Genomic DNA, 19,098 nt, shown 5'->3' on the forward strand with positions numbered 1-19,098 from the left:
AGCCGCGCCCCACATAATCACATGGTGTGGTGCATGCACACCGTTTCAATGACAATGCCATTCTCAAATATTTATTGTGGTGGGTCGAAGCCGCCACGCCCCAAGGAGTTAGCTCCTGTGCTGGCTACACCCATGCCTGTTCCCAGGATTTGGGATGGGCAGAGCTCCAGGAAAATGAAATAATAATAATAATAATAATAATAATAATAATAATAATAATAATAAAAGATGTGAGTCTTGATGCACATGAAAGGGTGACTTCACTTTTTTGGTCCACAAACCGGATTCGTGGGATGGGAAAGTCTCCATCCCTACCTACTGGAACTAAGGAGGAGGAAATGGTCAAGGCATTGCTACCACCTCCTGGGGTGATATATAGTAAGTCGTAAGCTGGTAGCAAGTAAGAAAGCAGGAGGATGGCTGAGGGCACACTGAGGTTACGATCCGATCTTTGTCATTGTCCCATGCAGAACAACAAAATTGAAAAATCTACATCAGACATTCAAAAACCAACAAGCCTGCTATCCCAACTATCCCAGCCTGGTTAGCCCCTAAAAACTCTGATACCCCATTTACCCTAAAGGCCCAGCTGCCATTGTTTCCACTTACCTCTGCCAAACTCTTTGCATATGTTCTCTACCATACTCTGCCAGGCGCCCAGGCCAGGGGTTTTCTGGTGGTGGCTCCACAAATGTAGAAAACATCAAGCAGGTCTAACGCCAAGCTGTCTTTGGCTTCCCTTTCCTTTTTGCAATTATTTTCCAGGTTAGGAGAACATCCTTCAAGAAACAAAATTCCTTTGAGCTTTAAATAGAGTTCCAGAATTTTCTTTAGTGTGTGGGAGTGGCAGTCATGGCTTGATTGGTGTCAGCTGGAGGTGCAAATAAAAGGAAGTTGCTGGCTGCAACTTCGTCAAGAAGAAAGCACACACACACACACACACACACACACTCACTCACTCACTCACTCACTCTCACACACTCTCACTCACACTCACACTCTCACACTCTCACTCTCACTCTCACTCACACTGAGTTTATACCGCGCTGGAGAGGTGTAGAAAGGATGTAACTAGTTTGTATATATTTGCAATAGAAATGTTTGTGCAACCAGTCAAGCAATAAAGAAACTCTTGACTGAGGAATTTGACTACAGCTACTGTTCTTGTTGCCTGTCTCCAGGGAAATACTCCGCTATAAATGTGTGAAAAGTGGTTTTACCGAGGTGCTGCTACACAAGCAGATAGCGCAAGCCGAAGTGTATGTGTGGGAACCTCTAATAGTTCGAGGCTGCTGTACAGAAGGAGGATACCCAATGGTGTGAACCAAAGCTTGCTTTCAGGAAGCCATGACTGAGCCAGGGCCCAGGCTCAATGCTGTGGGAGCTAAAAAGATACAGGCCAAACTTTCCTGAGCACATTCTTCCTGCCACAGAACTTCGAAAGTGTTAACGGAAAAATCCGAGGGCTCCCTTGGACAAAAACAAAGACACCAACCAGGATAACTTGGAGCAAAACAGCAGCCTGTAGGCTTGGCCTTTATTGGATACTGTCATGGCAGGACTCCCACCCGCAACAAGATGAAGCAAAATGGAAGCCCAGAACAAAAGAAGACCCCCAACTTTAATTAGTTACTAATCCCCCAAACTACACCCCTAAGACTACATCACAAAAAGGAAGAAGAAGAAGAGGAGTTTGGATTTGATATCCCGCCTTTCACTCCCCTTCAGGAGTCTCAAAGCGGCTAACAATCTCCTTTCCCTTCCTCCCCCACAACAAACACTTGGTTATAACTATAGAGGATCCTGAGCAAAGTATAAAAGAGGTGTTGGAAGAGATAGAACAGTTTGGTAAGGTGTCCGGCTTCAAATTAAACAGGAAAAAACCTAAAATAATGGCTAAGAACATCGATCAAGAGATAATAGAAAGAATACAGCAATAAACCGAGATGAATGTGGTCAAAAAAGTTAAATATTTAGGGATTATGTTAACACCCAGAAATATTGACCTGTATCAGAATAATTATGTACCAGAATGGAACAAAATCAAACGGGACCTAGAGGTGTGGGGAAGAATGAAATTATCATTCTGGGGAAGAAATGCAACGATAAAAATGAGCGTGCTACCGAAACTGTTGTTCTTGTTTCAAACAATTCCAATAATTAAAGGTGTGACAATATTTAAGGAATGGCAAAGAACAATATCAAGATATATCTGGCAGGGCAAGCGGCCAAGAATAAAATTTAAGATATTGACAGATGCGAAAGAAAGAGGAGGCTTCGCCCTGCCAGACTTAAAGTTGTACTATGAAGCTTCGTGTCTTTGCTGGGTAAAAGAATGGATAAAATTAGAAAACACACAATTGTTGGACTTAGAAGGGTATGACAACAGATTCGGGTGGCACGCATATTTATGGTGTGAAAAGTATAGAGTGCATATAGGCTTTGAAAACCACATCTTTAGAGGACCATTGAATGAAGTTTGGAATAGGTATAAAAACCTCTTAGAATTTAAAACACCATACTGGTTGTCACCATTGGAAATTTTGTGTGTAAGAAAGGTCAATATGTTAGGGAATTGGATTACATATGAAAATTTGATAGTAAAAGAAGGTAACAAATGGAAATTAAAACCATATGAAGAAGTTAAGAAAAATGTAAATGATTGGTTGCATTACCATCAGATAAATGCGATGTTCAAAAAGACATTGTTGGAGAGAGGTTTCCAAGAAAAGCAATCAAGGTTTCAACAGGAGATTTTGAATAACGATGTTAAAGTTCTGTCAAAAATGTACAAATTATTGCTTGAGTGGCATACTAAAGATGAGGAAGTGAAATCGGTAATGATTCAGTGGGCCAAAGACTTTCTATATAACATTCAATTTGATCAATGGATAAAACTGTGGAAAGAGGGAATGAAATTCACTGCATGCACTACAATAAAAGAAAATGTAATGAAAATGATGTACAGATGGTATGTAACACCAGTGAAACTTGGTAAGATGTATAAAATTTGTAACAAATGTTGGAAATGTAAAGAAAAAGAGGGAACATTTTACCATATGTGGAGGGAATGTAAAAAAGTGAAATGCTTCTGGGAAATGATTTATAATGGGATGAAGAAAATGTTGAAATATACATTTATTAAGAAACCAGAAGCATTTCTACTTGGAATAGTAGGGAATGAAATAAGTAGGAATGATGTGAAATTGTTCAGGTATGCAGTGACAGCAGCAAGAATTTTGATGGCCCAGAAATGGAAGCAGGAAGAAATGCCGACCAAGGAAGAATGGAGAACGAAACTGACGGACTATGCAGAGATGGACAAATTGACTGGGAAAATAAGGAACCAACGCGACCAGAAATTTTCCGAGGACTGGAGCAAATTTACAGAATATATCAAAAATGAATGTGAGGAACAACTAATGCTTGTTGGCTTTCAAGAAGCTTTGTGAAAAAGATTGATAGAAATGTTGTTTGAAAGAAAAGTTAAGATTAAGAGAGATAAAGTGCAATATAAATTTAAGAAATGTGAGATGTAGTGAGACTATGGAGAATTGTCAGATAGGCTGATGGAAGTCCAAAAGATGTTTATGTATAAAACAAAGGTTAAATTTGGATAAAATGTTTGTTGGAAATTAAATAAAAATTATTTATAAAAAAAGCAAACACTTCAAAGAGAGACTTCAAAGAAGTGTGACTAGCCCAAGGTCACCCAGCAGTTGCATGTGGAGGAGCGGAGACGCGAACCCGGTTCCCCAGATTACGAGACTACCGCTCTTAACCACTACACCACACTAGCTCTCTAAGGAGGGGTTGAGGGAGGAGTTGTGGTGGTAACCTGAGTGTCCTGTCACCTGGCTGGTTCCTCCTTTCCCCCTCCCCATGAGTACTTTCCAGGTGACAAAGGGGAGCTTGCAGTTTCCTGCCCCCAGAGGGAAGAGCTGGTCATTGTCCTTTGTTCCAGTCGTGCTGAATCCACTCCCATATGCAAGTTCTTTGTGATCTTGATGGTCTTCTGTCTAGGACCATCAGGGTTGGCATAGCAACTGGGCAGGGCTCCTGCGTATGTGCTGGTATGCTCAAGGGATTATGGCCCATTCAGGCCAGAATTCTGGAACATCACGTAATGTAACACAAAGGGCTTACGGTATCTGAGTGTTGCTTTATGGCCTAGTCAACACCATGTCAGGGAAGGATGAGGTGTTTATTGTCTTGCCAAAGACCACTGGCCCTCCCTTTGAGAGAAGGGAGAAGTGATTTGAATCCTAAGAATCTATTTTATTCTTGGACTGTTGTTCTGTTGGGTCAGAGTGGATAGCATGCTGCTGTTGTTGTTACCTTGGCGAGTTTGGAGGAGCAGGTAGTCTACTACTTCTTTTGAATATTTGCTTTGTATTCCTGACCCAGTTCTCCTTAAATTCATAGAAATGCCATTTTTTTCATGTAATGCATATAAGCCAGTACCGGACCTTATTGTTAACTATTGGTATCTTTGACGTAACGTGTTCCCTGTTCAGTTAAGAGTCAGTTATGCTTTCATTTGATTAAACTGGAATCCTGTAGCTGGCTGACGGGAAAGCACCACAAATACTATGAACCAAGGAATCTTTGCAATCATCAAATGATTTTAATTGCTAAGTTTTAAGAGTCCAGTAAGTCTCCGGGATAAAAAAGAAGAGCAAGAGAAAAAAGCAGCTAAACAAACAAACAAACAAACAAAGTCTGGTCACAAAGTAAAAAACAACACAGGATATGACCAGATGGAAGCTCAATGATAGAGAACTCCATCTTCCAGCAAGCCCACACATGCCTTTTTACCTTCTGCAAAAACAGCATCCTATGCAGAACTTGGATTTATGAGACCCTCTACACTTTTATTCACATTGTTTCTTGCCCCCAGAGTTGCATAACATAGCAAAGAGACCTTTACTCACTTTTTTCTCTGACCAGCCTTGAGGCACAAAATGCTACCTTAGCTGCAAAATCCAGAAGGTTCTTTGCAGCCCCAGAATCTGTATTTTTTATGGGAGGGGTAAGGAAGCATAAATTCTTTTAGTCCCTGCACACACTGACTGCATCCCCAGAGATGCTCCTCTGGGCTTTCTCCATTTCACTCCTGCCCCCCCGCCCTTTGATGTGTTGCGGCTGTGCTGGACACACAGGGTTGTGTCTTCTTATGCAGCACTAAGTCAAAAGTCTCTGGGTAGTATAGCAGTTCCACTGGCGAAATGTTTTGCGCCTACAGAATACACAAGAAGGTAGTTGGTGATTTTGTCGTGCAACGGATAGCTAAACCAGATTGTGCAGAGTTTCCGCTAGCAAAACTGTAGCGTCAGATTCCTCTTTTGCACAACATTAAGCGTGCCCTTGCACTAGTGAACAAGTTTAACGCTGGGTACAACTCGCAGCCACAGGTTTTGACAAATAAGTAGCCCACTCACATGCAACTTAGCAGCCTGGTCTTTCTCTCAGTCTCAAGGAACACATCTATGCTGCATGCCATAGGGCTGAAAAAGATGCTGGTTGCATGAGCTTGGCCACTGCATCGTTGGTGGACCTCAGTCTGGTTGGCTATTTTTATAAGCAATGATGTCAGGAGTCCAGGTTCCCAGCTTGATAACACAATAAGCGTAGGTAATTAAAAAGGAGGATTTATTGCAAAAGCAAACAGCTCCGGACGGCTCCAACAAAGCCTCCGGCATCATTACTCAAGATGACCCTTCTGAAGACTCCTTCCGGCGTCAACAGAATATATTGAACTTACGACCTTTCCGTCTCTTGTTTTGCTTCCTGTCTAGCAGTCTTCCCATCTGCCGACTCTTTGGACTTAGTGAATCATTCCCACCCTCTTCTTGTTCTGAGAGGCTGTCTCTGAATCTATTCGCTCCTATCTGTGCTTCCTGCAAGCTTTGCTGTGTTCTAGCCTGCTCTCAGCTACTGCCTTATCACCCTGCCCGTCAAGGTGTGGAAGAGCCGAAGTCTGCAGCTGCCGGCTCTCCCCACCTGACTAACACCTAAGCCTTTCTGTTCCTGGCTGCTTTCTGCAGTTGGCTGCAAACCTTCGCTTGGCGCTGGCTCATTCCTGACAAATGATGTCAGAGAATCATAAGAATGTGAGAAGAGCTGACTGGATCAGGCCAGTGGCCCATCTAGGCCAGCATCCTGTGCTCACAGTGGCAGAGAACAGCCATCAGAGTCAGTAGCCATTGTTTGCCTCATCGTCCCTGAATTTGTCCAATCCAAGATGGCAGCCATCACTGTAGAAGCAAATTCCGTCATTTTACTAGGTGCTGCTGTGTGAATAAGTACTGAATCTCCCAACATTCAAGTTACACTGGATGTGCACTAGTTCTAGTGCTATGAGAGAACGAGAGAAAAACTTGTATCGACTCACTTTCTCCTTCCCATGCATACTTTTATAGACATCCGTCTTCTTGTCTCTTACTCCTATTTCCCCTAAACTAAAAAGTCCCAAATGCTGCAATCATAGCACTGGAACAGACCTCAAAAGACTCTGCATTTGAGCCTGCCATGCCAATAAAGGAAATCCACCTGCTATAGCAGGCGTGGGAAACCTCTGGCCTTCCAGATGCTGATGAACTACAACTCCCATCTGCCCCAACAAGCACAGCCAATGGCCAGGGATGATGGGAGTTGTAGTTCAGCAGCATCCAGAGGGCCAAAAGTTTCCCCACACACAAACACCTGGGCTGCCTCATCCATGATAGGCAGCCAACCAGCCTCTGCTTATAAACCTCTGAATGAACGAGTGCCTATAATATTGCCAGGTAGTCTAGAAAAAAAAGTAGGAACGTAAGTCCTTCATCCAGAGGGATCCTGTGTGAAGCCAGGGGCCCTCAAAAGCAAACTCCTTCTAGCATACTGTACAACCACACTTGTGGTTTCCCTCTTATAGAAAAAAGGTAAAAGACCCCTGACAATTAAGTCCAGTCGCCGATGACTCTGGGGTTGCGGCGTTCATCTCCCTTTACAGGCCGAGGGAGCTGGCGTTTTTCCGCAGACAGTTTTTCCAGGTCATGTGGCCACCATGACTAAGCCGCTTCTGGAGCACCGAAACCAGAGCGGGGCACGGAAACACTGTTTACCTTCCCGCCGGAGCGGTACCTATTTATCTACTTGCACTGGTGTGCTTTCAAACTACTAGGTTGGCAGAAGCAGGGACCGAGCAACGGGAGCTCACCCCGTCGCGGGGATTCGAACCGCCGACCTTCTGATCGGCAAGCCCAAGAGGTTCAGTGGTTTAGACCACAGCGCCATGGACTATTAATATTATTTATTACCATTCTTGCCCCAAAAGTCTCAAAGCAACTTGACAGTGTAACTTTATAATAGTAGGATTTGGCGACACAGTATTTCCCCACTCTGGGCGTTCGTAAGCTTTCTCCTACTGTATGTGAAGCTTTTCTTATCAAAAGGGTTCCTGCTCTGTCATGGCTTCTGTGACATAAATCAAGGCTTGCACATTGGAAGAGGGAGAAGGAACGGCAAAGAAGGTTTGACAGAACAGGGTCTTTTCCACAGCATACTTTCCGGAAGGGCAGTGAAATGGTCTGATTTTGCCATTCTAGGGATTCTTTCCAGACGAGCCTTTAAACTTGCATTAAAAAAACGTTCCTAGAATTTGTGCTTTGGCTGGACTCCTCCAATCTTTGATGCACAACGGTGCATGAGTATCGCTTTAAACCTTTCCAGCAATCTGTGGTTTCTTGGCTGCGTGGCTTCTAAACTGGAACGTGGCTTCGATCAAATCTCCGGCAGGCGATTGACTCCTCCTCTTGCTCTGTGGAAAAGCTCCGTGGCTTACGTGGTCTCTCGCCCCCACCCTATTTTGCAGGTCTTGGAACGTGATTTCTTAAATCTCTTCAACAGCATCCAAGTTTTTAGGTGAAAGCACAGGCCTTTCACTCCAAAAAAAAAACTCTCCGCCTTCCTTACACTTTCCACATTGTCACCTGCAAGGCCAAAACGAGAACAACCACAAATGACTCGAGCCTTTGGGGGCTGAGAAAGGACAGCATGGTAGCCGAGTAAAAAAAACACTTGCTTTTTATAAAATGATACCATTCAGGTTCAAATTCAAAATACAATAGGTATCATTTCCCATGAGGCATATGACTGAACTCTATCATTCCAGAATATTATCACCCCGTATTATAATATAATAATAAATCCCCCACTCTTTCCTTAATCCACAAAGGTTAGGAATGTGCTTTAAATATTTTTATTTAAAGGGATTCAACTACAGTGGTACCTTGGGTTAAGTACTTAATTTGTTCTGGAGGTCTGTTCTTAACCTGAAACTGTTCTTAACCTGAAGCACCACTTTTAGCTAAGGGGGCCTTCTGCTGCCGCTGCACCGCCGGATCACGATTTCTGTTCTCACCCTGAAGCAAAGTTCTTAACCTGAAGCACTGTTTCTGGGTTAGCGGAGTACGTAACCTGAAGCGTATGTAACCTGAGGCGTATGTAACCCAAGGTACCACTGTAATGAGTTCTGCTAGTGAAAGCCCACACAAGGGTTTCTGCCAGCACAACAGGGCTTTTTCTGCCTCCCTTCAGGCACCCCCAAATTGTCTCTGGGGGGAGTGTTAAAGAACCCCAAGAATGTGCAGGAGAAGAACAGATGAGATCATTTCATCTATCAAGCTGAGCCCATTAGTTATGTATTGCATTTATTTTCCCCTCACTTCAATGATAAAAGGATACAGATGACAACATTTAAAAGAACATCAGAAATATAAAATAACATTACTAAAAGTGCTTATCCTGAAACAACATAAAAAGGGGTAGGTCCTGCTCCACTCTGCTAAAAGATGATCACTGACAGAGGCTGGGGTATCAACAAATCACATGACACTCAACCGAGAGCCAAATGCGAGGATAAACAGGAATGTCTTTACCTAGCACCTCAAAGCTGTTAACAGTGGCAGACGCATCTCTCTGGCAAGAGCATTCCTCAGGTGGGGAGCCACCACTGAAAAGGCCTGTTCTCGTGATGCCACAATCTGCCCCTCCCGCAACGGGGGCACTCGTAGAAGGGGTCTCAGATGATGAACACAAGGCTTATGCAGGGAGACTCAGTCCCAGAGGAACTGGGCATCCTGGAAACTGGGATCCTCCTCAAGCAATTAAAACCGAAACTAACATACATATTGCCTTAGCCTCAATACAAATACCTTTTAGTGATACTGAAAGAAGCGTGAGATAGCATTGGCATATCAAATAAAGTCGTACCTTGGATCCTGAACACCTTGGCACTTGGACGTTTTGGCTCCCGAACGCCACAAACGCAGAAGTGAATGTTTTGGTTTGTGAACGTTCTTTGGAAGCCGAACGTCCGACGCGGCTTCTGATTGGCTGCAGAAGCTTCCTGCAGCCAATCGGAAGCCGCACCTTGGCTTCCGAACGCTTTGGAAGTCGAATGTTTAGGCAGAATCTCCTTTCTTGCAACTTGAAGCCACTGGTTCGAATCCTACTCTCCAGAGCGGGAGAAAACAAGCATGCTCCCTCCTCCATGTGACAGCCCTTAAGATATTTGAAGATCATATCTCCTCTCACAGTCTCCTCTTTACCAGGCTAAACATTCCCAGCTCCTCATAAAGCTTAGTTTCCAGACCTTTGATCATCTTGGTCACCCTCCTCTGTTCACGTTCCAGCTTTTCAACATCCTTCTTAAATTGTGGTGCCCAGAATTGGACACAGTATTCCAAATGTGGTCTGACTAAGGCAGAATAGAGGGGCACTATGACTTCCCTTGATCTGGACACTATACAGATCAGCCTATATAATAATAATAATTTATTATTTGTACCCCGCCCATCTGGCTGGGTTTTCCCAGCCACTCTGGGCGGCTTCCAACAAAGATGAAAAATATATTAAAATGTCACACATAAAAAACTTCCCTGTACAGGGCTGCCTTCAGATGTCTTCTAAATGTCAGGTAGTTGTTTATCCCTTTGACATCTGGTGGGAGGGCATTCCAGAATAGCATTAGCTTTTCTTGCTGCTGCATCACACTGTTGACTCGTGTTAAGCTTGTGGTCCACCGAGACTCCTAGATCCTTTTCACATGTACTGCTAGTAAGCCAGGTGCCCCTCATATTATATTTGTGCAGCTGGTTCTTCCTGCCTAAGTGCAGAACCTTACATTTGTCCCTACTGAAATTCATCATCATCATTTTATTATTTATATGCCTCCCATCTGACTGGGTTGCCCCAGCCACCCTTGCTAGGCCCTTAGGGTTTTCCCCGCCCCATATCTGGCCTTGTGACCTGACAGCCTTGCCTCCTGGTGGCTCCTCAGCTGATGGAGGAAGAAAGGGGGCATTGGAAAAGTACTCTAAAACCTCAACATCCTCAACAGCTTCGAGTATCCAAGAAGCACTCTGATGCAAATGGGTTGAAATCTTTTCCTACAGCTGAAGCATTGATAGACAAGGTTCTCTCTCTCAGTGTGTGTCTGTTTGGATTTGGATTTGATATCCCGCTTTATCACTACCCGAAGGAGTCTCAAAGCGGCTAACATTCTCCTTTCCCTTCCTCCCCCACAACAAACACTCCGTGAGGTGAGTGGGGCTGAGAGTCTTCAAAGAAGTGTGACTAGCCCAAGGTCACCCAGCAGCTGCATGTGGAGGAGCGGAGACGCGAACCCGGTTCCCCAGATTACAAGTCTACCGCTCTTAACCACTACACCACACTGGCTCTCAGGTGTGTGTGTGTGTGTGTACACCCTGCTTGCATTCAAAAGAAAATACTGGACCAAGGAGGCAAGTGATGTGGAATTATTAAGAACCCTTGCAGGAAACCTACTCAGGCCCTATATCTCTGGTTCTGCGCCCCATTGCTTTCAATCCCACCTTCGCTACCTTAAGGGCTAGAAACTTACTTTTTGTTTAAAAGGAAAGCCAAGGCTCTCGGGGGTCTCCGTCCCATCCCCAATGCTCATCTCTGCGCCCACGTGGTACGAGGGGAGGATGGCAAAATACACCCGGCCCGGATCGCAGGAGGAGCTCTCCCTGGGATGAAGCCTCTGGTGCCTAATAAAGGTCAGCTGGTGGTGAAAGCTTTTGCCGCAGTCAAGACACTTGTAGGGTTTGTCCGCCGAGTGAGTTTTCTGGTGCTTGCTCAGGTCTGAGCGGTCCCGGAAGCTCCGGTGGCAGGTGCTGCATTCAAAGGGCTTCTCTCCCGTGTGGATCCGCTCGTGAGTGACCAGGTGGGACTCGTACCGGAACCTCTTCCCGCACATGAAGCAGAGGTGCCTCCTCTCCGAGCGGAGGAACCGCTCGCACACAGGAGAGGCGGCGCTCCCGTCCTCCGCCAATTCCCTTCCCCTCGCCGCCGGCCGTTTCCACTGCCCCCTGGAGAAGCCTGGCCTGGCCTTCGAGGCCTCCTTCCTTCGGGGATCCAGGATCTGCAGCCTTCCCAGTAACGTCCGAGAAAGTCTCTCGTGGGATGAGGGGTCCTCTTCCTCCGTGGGCACAGCATCATCACAGGCTGGAACAGAAGTCACAGGGTCACAAAAGAAACGACAGCCACGATTATTCTCCCCTTGACCTTATACCCAGGCCCAAGGAACCCAGAATGGCAAACAGATACGCAAATTTAAAAGCAAAAGCAAGGACATTCTAAAACAGATTAACACATTCCAAAAGCAATTACCGTTGCAACACCTTAAAAGCAGTTTAGGTAAAGGTAAAGGGACCCCTGACCATTAGGTCCAGTCGTGGCCGACTCTGGGGTTGTGGCGCTCATCTCGCTTTACTGGCCGAGGGAGCAGGCGTACACCTTCCGGGTCATGTGGCCAGCATGACTAAGCTGCTTCTGGCAAACCAGAGCAGCGCATGGAAACGCCATTTACCTTCCCGCCAGAGCGGTACCTATTTATCTACTTGCACTTTGACGTGCTTCGAACTGCTAGGTTGGCAGGAGCAGGGACCGAGCAACGGGAGCTCACCCCGTCGCAGGGATTCGAACCGCCGACCTTCTGATCAGCAAGTCCTAGGCTCTGTGGTTTAACCCACAGCGCCACCCGCGTCCCTAAAAGCAGTTTAAAGCGTGCTAAAAAGCAATTACATTTAAAAACATGCCTGCTGCTCTGTATTTCCCTCGCAGAGTTACAACTGCTAGAGTGGCTTAACAGTCTTGACCGTCCTTCTTCCCAGGGAACTCTGGGAATTGTAATACCCGCGAGGGGAATAGGGAGTCTCCTGACAACTCTCAGCACTAGGGCTGGGAGATATATTGTCCAAGAACGGATTGAAGTCCATATCGTGATTTTGGTTTCATTGTTTTATGGCAAATTGTATTGCGTGCTAGAGCTGAACGATGTCTGTCTTTCAATATCATGTTATATCGCCAGCTAAACATTGTGATATACAGTGGTGCCTCGCAAGATGAAAAGAATCCGTTCTGTGAGTCTCTTCGTCTAGCGGTTTTCTCGTCTTGCAAAGCAAGCCCATTAGTGGATTAGCGCTATTAGCGGTTTAGCGGCTATTAGCTGCTATTAAAGGTTTAAGGGATTAGCGGATTAGCTGCTAAAAGGCTATTAGCAGCTTAGTGCCTTAGAAAAAGGGGGTGGGGAGCGGAAAAAACCCCCAGGAATCGCAAGACATTTTCGTCTTGCGAAGCAAGCCCATAGCAAATTCATCCTGCGAAGCACCTCCAAAACGGAAAACCCTTTCGTCTAGCGGGTTTTCCAGCTTGCGAGGCATTCGTCTTGCGGGGCACCACTGTACCAATATATGGGACCTATAGAAAAATGGCAACTTAAGCTGACAGAATATGTGCAGCTTGCAAACTTAACATACAGAATAAGAGAACAACATTTGTTCAGAGAAGATTGGAAAATGTTTATCGAATATATGTGGGGAAGTTGTGTACACTTGAAAATGTTGGCAGCATTAAGATAAATTCATTTTGATGGATGTAATAATGGAATAGGTACTGAATGGTTTAGTTTATGTAAAAGATGCAGGGATTTATTATATGCAAAATGAACCATGGAAAGAGAAGAAGGGACTTTAAATTGTGCTCTTATATCCAATTTCCCTTTCTGCATATACTGTAATGTTTTATTGTTGCTATGGCCATTGGCTAATGCGAATAAAGTTTTATCAGGCGGATGCCAACAAAACTGCTCTAAATGTGTAGTGCAGACAGGGCCTAAGAGTCAAGGGGGAAAGACAGGGAGTTATGTAAAGCAGAGAATCTCCTTCAGAAGCCCCCAGTTCTTCAGCTAGCAGGGTCTCCGGCTGGCCCTCTCGATTCCCTCACCTCTACAGATGCTTCCTGGACTCTTCCTCTGGGCCTCATCCTGATGGTCGGAGGGCAAAGGCGCCACGCCCGGCTGCAGGCCGCAGAGAGTACCGGGATTAGGAATCTGAAATCCTGGCACAAAGCAGGGAAAGATAACAAGATGAAATGAGCAATTCTTATAGAGGGGCCAGATTTCTGCTAGGCTAGATTTTCCTTGATGCTGCTCCCAGATGGATGACTCCTAGCACCACACAACCACTGCTCCTCCTCTGAAAGCCACAAAATTAAGCAGCAAAGTTCACCCTGCTGTGTTATGCTCACATCAGTGGACATGACACAGCTACTGCTGCAGCAGCTGAAAAAGGGAAAGGTAAACTTACTCAGTGCACCTGAGTGGCCTTTTTTGAAAAACCAAAACCAAATGCAATCCTAAACAACCACCACTACCAAATATTTATTTTGCACCAAGTGCTGATTCATTTAGGTATGGCTCCCCGTTCAATATCTGGTTCAGGAGTACAGAAACCTTTTTAGTAAGAAAATACACGTTGCTAAATGGCCGGTGACCCAAAAGGGTGTTTAAAAATAATACGAAATTACTAATATTGTGTTATAATGCATTTGTGGCTTAGGGCCCTCGTATTTACGGGACCGCCTCTCCTGGTATGCCCCGCAGAGAACCTTAAGGTCCATGAATAACCATAGTTTAGAGGTCCCGGGCCCTAAGGAAGTCAGATTATCCTCCACCAGGGCCAGGGCCTTTCCGGTGATGGCTCCGACCTGGTGGAATGCTCTGTCCCATGAGACCAGGGCCCTGCAGGATTTAACTTCCTTCCGCAGGGCCTGTAAGACAGAACTATTCCGCCTGCCTTTCAACTTGAACTTAGCTAGATCTTTTATTCCCCTTCCTTCCCTCCCCCTTCCCCTCCTCTTTTTATGAAGATTATCCGCTCTGGGATCCCACAGCTCATTCTCCCCTGGTCTCCTCGCTGGCCCAAATAGGACTAATTTAGCCCGCTAGCCCTGGTGATCATCTAATGTTTATTGGATGGATTTACCCCCTAAATTGATTTTTGAATTCTGAATTTATTATTAACGTTTCATACTGTATTTTATGCTGTTTTTTGTTGCATCAATTAAGTGTTTTAAATTTGTTGTTAGCCGCCCTGAGCCTGGTTTTCTGAACCGGGAAGGGCAGGGTATAAATACAAATTTATTATTAATTTATTACTATAGCAGGAATTTAGGAAGCTGCCTTCCATTGAGTCAGACCACTGGCCCATCTGGGTTAGTACTGCCTGCACTGACTAGCAGCTGCTCCCCAGTCTGACCTGGAGAGGCCAGGGATTGAGCCTGAGGCCTTCTGCATGCTCTACCGCCGAGATACAGATCTTCATTATTTCATTATACATTATGTAATAAAACTATTATGGTCAACAACATTTACATCTTTTAATCCAGCAGTTCCCAAACTCGCCCCCCCCCCCGCTCCAAAATGGCTGGTGGTCTTGGTAGACCACTTAGTGATTTTTCTTCCCATCACAGCCATTGTTAGATTTGATTTTCAATCGGCTTTTCTTTTCTTTTTTTGCTTCATTTATTTTTTACATACTGTATTTTACTGTACAGTCATACCTCGGATCCCGAACGCCTTGCGAGTAGAACGTTTTGGCTTCCGAACGCCACAAACCCGGAAGTGAGTGTTCCGGTTTGCGAACGTTCTTTCAAACCCGAACGTCCAACGCAGCTTCCGATTGGTTGCAGGGGCGTCCAATTGGCTGCAGCGGCTTCCTGCAGCCAATCGGAAGCTGCACCTTGGTTTCCGAACATTCTGGAAGTTGAACGGATTGACACTGGCATCCCACAAAACTCAGACTGTAACACAAGGGTAGCACAAGGCAAAAAGAAACAATGAAGAGGCAATGGAGAGCCATAGAGCTTGCACATCCTGGCCCCATAAGCAGTGGGGGTGGCAGAGGCAAGGTGGTGGAAGTGAGAAAGGCACAGGAAGGGTGAAGAGGCAACACATTTACAGTGGTACCTCGGTTTATGAACTTAATCCGTTCCGGAAGTCTGTTCTTAAACTGAAACCGTTCTTAAACCGAGGTGTGCTTTCCCTAATGAGGCCTCCCACCACCGGTGCCCTTCCACCGTTCAGTTTCCATTCTTAGACCGAGGTAAGGTTCACAAACCGGGACACTACGTCCGGTTTTGCGGAGTTCATAAACCGAATCGTTCACAAACAGGACTGTTCTTAAACCGAGGTACCACTGTACTGGGCCTCCCAGTTTATGCATCCTACGCCCATAAGGATCAGAGGCGGCAATGCGCTAAGCATATCCCACAGAGTGCGCACTTAGTGCTCCCTTGGAGCAAAGTGGTACGACCCAGAAACAAACACAGATGAATACAGAATTTCCTCACTGGCGTGGAGGTTCCTGTGTCCAATAAGCTGAAAGCTGTGGCAAAACCCTTCTCCGCAGTCGGGACACATATAGTTTTCTTCCGTTGCGTGGCCCGGTACATGCACGACAAGATGGGAACTCTCTTGGGTGTTTTTCTCACAGTCGGGGCATTTATGGGATCTTCCCACCGCAGGGGAAGTCTGGCTGGCAACGGAGACTAAAGTGCCACTGATGATTTTCCCGCATTCCAGGCAACTCCGGCAAGCCTTCGCTTTCTCTTCCTCGTGGCCCCTCACGTGCTTCACGAGACCGGTCCGGTAGCGAAAGCTTTTCCCACACTGGTTGCAGTGAAAGGGCGTTTCTCCTGTGTGGATTCTGCGGTGCGTATTAACATCCGTGCTCTGCCGGAAGCTTTTCCCACACTCCGGGCATTTGTACGGCTTCTCGCCCGTGTGGAGCCTTTTATGTCGGACAAGGTGAGAGTTCCGTTTAAAATTCCTCCCGCAGTCCGGGCACGGGTACTCCTTCCTTATACCCGATGTTCTTGGCTGTGGCGGCGCTTCCATGAAAAACCTTCTGCCCCAGAAGGAAGAGTCCTATTTTTATCTCCTAGAAACCGTCTCCAGCTTTTCCTAAAAAATTGGGAAGTGGCGATGACACCGGATTTAGGTTCGATGAGGCCCTAAGCTACTGAAGATAATGGGGCCCTTTATATGCCCAGCTGTCCTTTGTCAACAACAAACTGTCGCTGTTTTTTGTGTTGAATATATGCAATGTGGTAATTTATGGACCTATTAAGGTATCTAAAGCCATTTGCACATAACAAAATATGTATTAGATCAAAGTATATTAATAGTGAAATTTTTTGAGGGGGGAGGGCCAAGAGAGTGGGGCCCTAAGCTATAGCTTGTTTCGCTTATACATAAATCCAGCACTGCTCTGGCTGCAAAACAGTCAAAAATTACCACAGGAATTCTGAGGAAAACCTCACGATATGAAACGTCGAAACCTCCAAACTTGAGTGGAAAGCCACCTGAGGTGAGGTGGAAGGTAGACGGTCCATTTTGAGATAACAGGTCTCTTCATTGGTGGGATGAAATTTTGATGGACGGGTCAAGTTTACAGGCCGCAGTAGATGCATTTGCTGACACAAAGGATGACTTGGTTCATAGATCTGTAGAGCTGTAAGGGACCCCAAGGCTCAACATGCACCAAAGTGGCGTCCGGCCCACAAAAACCACTAGCACAATGAGTTTGCTTTCCTTTAAGGTGCCATAGAAGGACGTTCTGTCATTGCTTTGGTCCAAGAAGAAAGCCACACGCTTTTTTCAATACTCACAAAAGTGTTTTCATGGGTTTTCATGGCTAGGAAAAGTAAAACAAAACAAAACAAAGAGAGATCTAGTTATTCTTGTATCTGAGGTTTTATATCTACCAGTTTTATACAGTTTTGTTTGTTGGTTTGTTTCTGGAAGACTCTTTCCAAATTACTTCCACGGGGCTGGTATTCTGGCCTATCAGTTTCCCTGACATTTCTCTTAATCTGCACTGTTAACATCCCGCTTTGCAACAGGAGTGGGGGGCAGGAACTGGGCTGTTTCAACTCAGATGGGTGGGGTACAAATACAGTGGTGCCTCGCAAGACGAAATTAATTCGTTCTGCGAGTTTTTTCGTTCTACGAGTTTTTTCGTCTTGCGAAGCACCAGTGTGTATTGACGGTTTCCCATAGGAATGCATTGGCGGTTAAAAAAAAAAGGCGCAAGACGTTTCGTCTTGCGAAGCAAGTCCATAGGGAAATCCATCTTGCGAAGCAACTCAGAAAACGAAAAACCCTTTCGCCTTGCGAGTTTTTTGTCTTCCGAGGCATTTGTCTTGCGGGGCACCACTGTATAATAATAGTAATGCTGATTGTAATAATAATATTAAGCTGGTTGCAGTTGTTGTTGTTGTTACAATCAGCTTAGTGTTTTAAAAGAATCTCTAAGCAGCGTACAATATAAAAGCTATCAATACACAGACATGTCCTTGTTGCTGTGGATTTTTGTGCAGCCCCTCACACTGAACTGGGGAAGGGCCAAATCCCAGCTCACCTTAGCTTCACATGCAAAAGATCGCAGATTCAATCCAGGTAGGGCTCAGAACAGCCACTGCCTGAAATCCTCGGTGAACAGCTCTCACACATCTGATTGGAACCAACCCACAGTTTGGGAGCTGCAGGCTTGCTGTCTGGAGCAGATCATCCTATAGCAGGCACCCCCAGACTACAACTCCCATCATCGCTAGCTAACAGGACCAGTGGTCAGGGATGATGGGAACCGTAGTTCCAAAACAGCTGAAGGGCCGAGTTTGGGGATGCCTGTCCTATAGCTTCCTTCATGAGGTCCTCCAGAGAAGTCAGAAGATCCACCACAGACCTGCACGTGGCCCAGTCAGCGGCTGCCCAGATATCGCTGGACTCCCATGTCCTCTCAGCCCCAGGCAGCACAGCCAGCCAGTGGTCAGAGGCGATGGGAGCAGGATCTGGAAGGTCACAGGATCCTCACTCGCGATCCAAGTGCAGAGTCTCTCCGGGGACAACAGGAGGGTAAAATAAGTACATAAAGAGAAGTTCCACAGACATTGCTTGTCACTCATCCTCACTGCTGCAGCAGCTGCAATTTAGCAGACACCCCAGGGCGTCAAGAACCCCAGGACACATGGACCTAGCCAGGATTTTTGTTGCGGGGGGGGGGAGGGGCAGGCCTTTTGTTTGGGGCAGCAGAACCGACGTGATTGGTCAATTAGTTAAGTATTTCTATTGTTTTCTTGATGGGGAGGGGCAAGCCAGGGCACTATTCATCACTCCAAAGGACAGTGCTGGCTCACATTTCCCCCGAGAGGGAGTGCGGTCCCCAGTGACAGGCACCTTATCTGGAGGGGAGGAGAGACCACTAGGCACCACCACCACCACCTTCTCATCCCAAGGCAGCAGCAATAACCGCCCGTACAGGCCTCTCGGGCCCCACCCAGGACCCCCAGCCGACGGTGGTGGTTGTGCGTAAAAGGGGACTTTGCGCTCCGGATCAAGTTTGCCACCAGGAACCCCCCCCCCTTTCCCCTGCTCACCCGATCAGGCGCTCGGAGGGGTGGGCTTAGAATCTTCCGCCACCCCCGGGATCGATCCAAGCCGGAGAGCGTCCGGATGCGTGGGTGGGGGAGCCGCAGTCGCCACTCGGGTCGGGCTCTCCGCGGCCCGCGCGCGCACACAGCCACACAGGAAGCGAGGCTCAAGGTCTATCGCCAGCGCTCGACCACGTGGGGGAAGCGAGGGGAGGGCCGAGCCGGGGCGGGCATTGTCTGGGGCGGGACGAGGCGCCGCCCCTTCCAGGCTAGGCGAGGACGGAGCGGAGCGCAGGGAAGAGGGGTGGCTCCTTCGCC

At 46.4% G+C, this 19,098-nt stretch overlaps 1 protein-coding gene and 1 long non-coding RNA gene across 4 annotated transcripts in view; one reads left to right on the forward strand and one right to left on the reverse strand.

Annotated features, from left to right (window-relative positions):
- Positions 1–321: 321 nt before the first annotated feature.
- On the reverse strand, positions 322–19,061 carry LOC310670630 (uncharacterized protein). Of its 3 annotated transcripts, none has more exons than XM_083426246.1 (5): positions 18,787–18,937; positions 15,700–17,045; positions 13,294–13,407; positions 10,907–11,514; positions 322–420 (listed from the first exon to the last, which is right to left on the reverse strand). In XM_083426246.1, exons 2-5 carry the CDS (start codon positions 16,244–16,246, stop codon positions 343–345), a joined length of 1,347 nt encoding a protein of 448 aa, XP_083282372.1. In that variant the 5' UTR covers positions 16,247–17,045; positions 18,787–18,937; the 3' UTR covers positions 322–342. The 3 variants fall into 3 exon arrangements, with proteins under 3 accessions (XP_083282372.1, XP_083282373.1, XP_083282374.1); XM_083426247.1 differs by lacking the exon at positions 322–420 and adding an exon at positions 540–779; XM_083426248.1 differs by lacking the exon at positions 322–420 and adding an exon at positions 4,608–7,973 and having other exon boundaries at positions 18,787–19,061.
- LOC310671104 overlaps positions 6,178–19,098 on the forward strand; it is a 51,994-nt gene continuing 39,073 nt past the window's right edge. The window contains exon 1 of the long non-coding RNA XR_014507785.1: positions 6,178–6,685. This is a non-coding gene — a long non-coding RNA (uncharacterized lncRNA). The remainder of the gene's footprint in view (positions 6,686–19,098) is intronic.

The sequence above is a fragment of the Podarcis tiliguerta genome (assembly GCF_965153285.1).
Source record: "Podarcis tiliguerta genome assembly, chromosome: 2".
NCBI lineage: Eukaryota > Metazoa > Chordata > Lepidosauria > Squamata > Lacertidae > Podarcis > Podarcis tiliguerta.